The 3,979-nt window shown below is 59.2% G+C and overlaps 2 protein-coding genes across 2 annotated transcripts in view; both read left to right on the forward strand.

Annotated features, from left to right (window-relative positions):
- TEN1 (TEN1 CST complex subunit) overlaps positions 1 to 1,690 on the forward strand; it is a 15,846-nt gene extending 14,156 nt beyond the window's left edge. The window contains exon 3 of the mRNA XM_011948696.1: positions 1,248 to 1,690. Within this exon, the coding sequence (XP_011804086.1) occupies positions 1,248 to 1,369 (122 nt within the window). The 3' untranslated portion in view covers positions 1,370 to 1,690. The remainder of the gene's footprint in view (positions 1 to 1,247) is intronic.
- CDK3 (cyclin-dependent kinase 3) overlaps positions 1,261 to 3,979 on the forward strand; it is a 6,283-nt gene continuing 3,564 nt past the window's right edge. The window contains exons 1-6 of the mRNA XM_011948597.1: positions 1,261 to 1,595; positions 2,551 to 2,680; positions 3,022 to 3,099; positions 3,170 to 3,290; positions 3,396 to 3,566; positions 3,659 to 3,760. Of these exons, the coding sequence (XP_011803987.1) occupies positions 2,565 to 2,680; positions 3,022 to 3,099; positions 3,170 to 3,290; positions 3,396 to 3,566; positions 3,659 to 3,760 (588 nt within the window). The 5' untranslated portion in view covers positions 1,261 to 1,595; positions 2,551 to 2,564. The remainder of the gene's footprint in view (positions 1,596 to 2,550; positions 2,681 to 3,021; positions 3,100 to 3,169; positions 3,291 to 3,395; positions 3,567 to 3,658; positions 3,761 to 3,979) is intronic.

Raw genomic sequence — 3,979 nt, forward strand, 5'->3', positions numbered from 1 at the left:
TGTTGGCCAGGCTGGTCACGAACTCCTGACCTCAGGCGATCTGCCCGTCTCGGAAATCTATTTATTAAAATGCTCAGAGAGCAGAAAGAGCATGAGTGCAAAAATTTTTTTAACTTTTTTTTTCCCTTGCAAGCTATGACTGGAGAAAACAGAAAAAAACAAAGTTAGCGAGGCGCAGTGGCTCACACCTATAATTCTCGCATGTTGGGAGGCCGAGGCGGGCAGATCACTTGATCCCAGGAGTTTGAGACCAGCCTGGGCAACATGGCGAGACCCCATCTCTACAAGAAATACAAAAATTAGCCAGGTGTGGTGGTGCGTGCCTGAAATCCCAGCTCCTGAGGAAGATGAGATGATCACCTGAGCCTGGGAGGTGGAGGCTACACTGAGCCATGATTGACCCACTGCACTCCAGCCCAAGTGACAGAGCAACACCCTGTCTCAAAAAAATAATTTTTTTTTTTTAGGTGGAGTCTCGCTGTCTCTCCCAGGCTGGAGTGCAGTGGTGTGATCTTGGCTTACTACAACCTCCACCTCCTGGGTTCAAGCGATTCTCCTGCCTCAGCCTCCTGAGTAGCTGGGACTACAGGCATGCACCACTACATGTGGCGAATTTTTGTATTTTTAGTGGAGATGGGGTTTCGTCATGTTGGTCAGGCCGGTCTTAAACTCCTGACCTCAAGTGTTCCACATGCCTCGGCCTCCCAAAGTGCTAGGATTACAGGTGTGAGCCAGTTCATCTGGCAAAAGAAAGAACATGTTTAAAAAGTCTCTTATGGCAAATCCCAGATGTCTTTCCTGTTTGGTGCCACCTGAACATTGGCAAACCTTTCCATTATGGATCAGGTCACCATCGCATCTGCTAGAGCCCTCGTCCACGGTGGGATGACCTGTTCCTGTAAAGCCAAACTTACCAGAAGCTCAGTCCCTTGGATTTTTAAAATATGGGTGTCTCTTTTCCCCTGGTTTCTGATGACATTGCGTCCCAAGGTGCCAAGGGGGCCTTTCCTCAGACCAGAGGGCTTGTCTGGCCACCTGCTAAGTTCCAGACACGGGCCTGCTGTGCATGGCAGGCCCGCAGTTCTAGGCCCAAGTACGCAATTGCTTTAGCCCCATATGCCGTTGTTATTGTCCACGCCGCTTGCTGCCAAAACCCAGGACTGAGCTGTTGAGGGAACAGCTGGAATGCACCTTGGAGGACGTTATTCTGCTCAGTCACCACTAGTGCCCTGGTGTTTGTCTTGCAGACGGAGGCTCCCTGGTGAAGGCGCGCGTGCTGACCTGCGTGGAGGGGATGAACCTGCCCTTGTTGGAACAAGCCATCCGGGAGCAGAGGCTGTATCAGCAGGAGCGGGGCGGCGGCCAGTAGGAAACAGCAGCCCAGCAACACCCCCACCTGCTTCCAAGGCCAAACCCTCTGGAGCTGCGGGAGCCCCAGAGAGCGCAGACGCCTCCCCAAAGACCGCATTGTCTGGAGCCGAAAGCAGAGGGGCGGATGGTGAATCCAGCCCCTTCCCCTACTTTGGGATTAGCTCATCAGTGAGAGCCCAGAAAGCATGTCATAAATCCGACAGCCCCACCCTGGGAGACTGCAGGTGGCCGAGCTTGGGTGCCAGACCGTGCTTGGTGTGGGGCCATGGAGGATTCCAGAAGGTCCTGGTGAATAAAGGCCCAAGGGGCGTGCCCTCGATGTGTGCTCGTGGTGCAGCGCCGGTGGGGGCCAGGAGGGGGAGCTGCAACTGGGGCTGTGGGCTGCAGCGTCTCAGGGCTTCTGGTGAATTCTGGGCCTGGGGCCTCAGGGGAGGGTGCCAGGGGCCCAGAGGCCTGGGTGGGGGGCCCAGGTCGGGGGCCCAGGATGCAGGGGTCTGCCTCTGGTCAGCCTCTGCCTTCCGAGGAGACTGAGCGTCGTCACACAGGCCGCGCCAGGCCGGGCCGAGCCGGGCTGAGGCCGTGGGCCCTGACCGTGCAGCCTAGGGCAGAACTGTGACTTCAAGACCCTCCCGACCTCTGACCTCTGCCCCCAGTGGCCCTGGCCCCTGGGCAGCCCTTCCTGGCCACCTTGTGCCACCAGAGCCTGGGCCTGGCCGGGCTGGGCGGGAGAGGGTGGTCTTGCTCTCTAAGGCCAGGCATAAGTGAGAGGCCTGGGACCCAGGCTGGGCTGGGCGAGGGGTGGCCTCTGACTCCCTGGGGGGCTGGGCTGGGCTGGGTGAAGGGTGGCCCCTGACCCCCTGGGGGATCTGGTTGGGCTGGGCAGGGGGCTGAGTGAGAGAGTGTGGGTCCTGCCCTCCGAAGCCAGGCATGGGCGAGAAGCCTGGGGGTCCTGGCTGAGCTGGGCTGGGTGGGGGTGGCCCCCAACCCCCTGGGGGTTTGGGCTGGGCTGGGCGAGGGGCAGTCTCTGACCCCCAGCCAGGTTCCCAGGCAGGATGAGCTGGGGTCGGGGTGGCTGGGCCACAGGCCTTGGGAGCTGGGCAGGGTGCCACATGGAGGCTGGAGGAGCAACAGGGGCGCCGGGCGTGGGGCACAAATGGCCCAGCGCCTTCTGTTTCCCAGGCAGCTCCGTGGCCATGGATGTGTTCCAGAAGGTAGAGAAGATCGGAGAGGGCACCTACGGGGTGGTGTACAAGGCCAAGAACAGGGAGACAGGGCAGCTGGTGGCCCTGAAGAAGATCAGACTGGATTTGTGAGTGCTGGGACAGCCCCTGAGTTACCCGCCCTGGGCCTGGGCCATCACAACCTGGGCGCTCCCTGATCCCTTCCCTCCTTCCTGGAGGCCACACTTAACTCCTCTGGGTGCTGCCGGGCAGCCCTTACCCATCCTTACCCCAGCTCACTGTCTTCTGACCAGCCTTTGCCGGGGCCCTGCTCTGTGGAGCTTGGTGGGTGTGCCAAGGAGCACAGGTCTCCATTGCTGGGGCCTGGGTAATTCTGTGGGGATAAGGAACGCAGAAGCCAATCCCCCTGTCCGGAAGTGCCCTTCTTGGCCCAAGTCTCTGCCCGTGGGTGTGCCCTTGTTTCTTGCAGGGAGATGGAGGGCGTCCCAAGCACTGCCATCAGGGAGATCTCCCTGCTCAAGGAACTGAAGCACCCCAACATCGTCCAGTGAGTTGGGGATGGAGTGGGGGAAGCTGGGATGGCGAAGGTAGCATCCTGACTGCCATCTTCCTGCCAGACTGCTGGACGTGGTGCACAACGAGAGGAAGCTTTATCTGGTGTTTGAGTTCCTCAGCCAGGACCTGAAGAAGTACATGGACTCCACCCCAGACTCGGAGCTCCCCCTGTACCTCATCAAGGTAGGGAGGGAAGGGCGGGGAAGGGGAGGTGACGCCCTGTCCCTGCCATCCCTGTCCACGCAGCGCCTCCACTCAGCTGCCTCCACCTCTCACTCATTTCTCCAGAGCTACCTCTTCCAGTTGCTGCAGGGGGTGAGTTTCTGCCACTCACATCGGGTCATCCACCGAGACCTGAAGCCCCAGAATCTGCTCATCAATGAGTTGGGTGCCATCAAGCTGGCTGACTTCGGCCTGGCTCGAGCCTTCGGGGTGCCCCTGCGCACCTACACCCACGAGGTATTGTGAGACAAAGAGGAGAGAGGGGCAGCAGGAGGAGTGTCACCCATGCACTCAGCCACCCTGAGTGATGCTGTTTCCTTGCCCTGCAGGTGGTGACACTGTGGTATCGTGCCCCCGAGATTCTCTTGGGCAGCAAGTTCTACACCACAGCTGTGGATATCTGGAGCATTGGTTGCATCTTTGCAGAGATGGTAGAGAAAGGGGCACACATGGCCACAGGGTGCCACAGGCAGTGTCCTACGGGGGTTGGGTGGGGCCCACTGATGCTTCCATTAGAGGTGGATTAAAGAGTGTTTGAGGCTGGGCATGGTGGCTCATGCCTGTAATTCCAGCACTTTGGGAGGCCGAGATGGGAGGATTGCTTGAGCCCAGGAGTTTGAGACCAGCCTGGGCAACATAGCAAATCCCCA

This window comes from Colobus angolensis, unplaced genomic scaffold (genome assembly GCF_000951035.1).
Source record: "Colobus angolensis palliatus isolate OR3802 unplaced genomic scaffold, Cang.pa_1.0 Scaffold1, whole genome shotgun sequence".
Classification (NCBI taxonomy): domain Eukaryota; kingdom Metazoa; phylum Chordata; class Mammalia; order Primates; family Cercopithecidae; genus Colobus; species Colobus angolensis.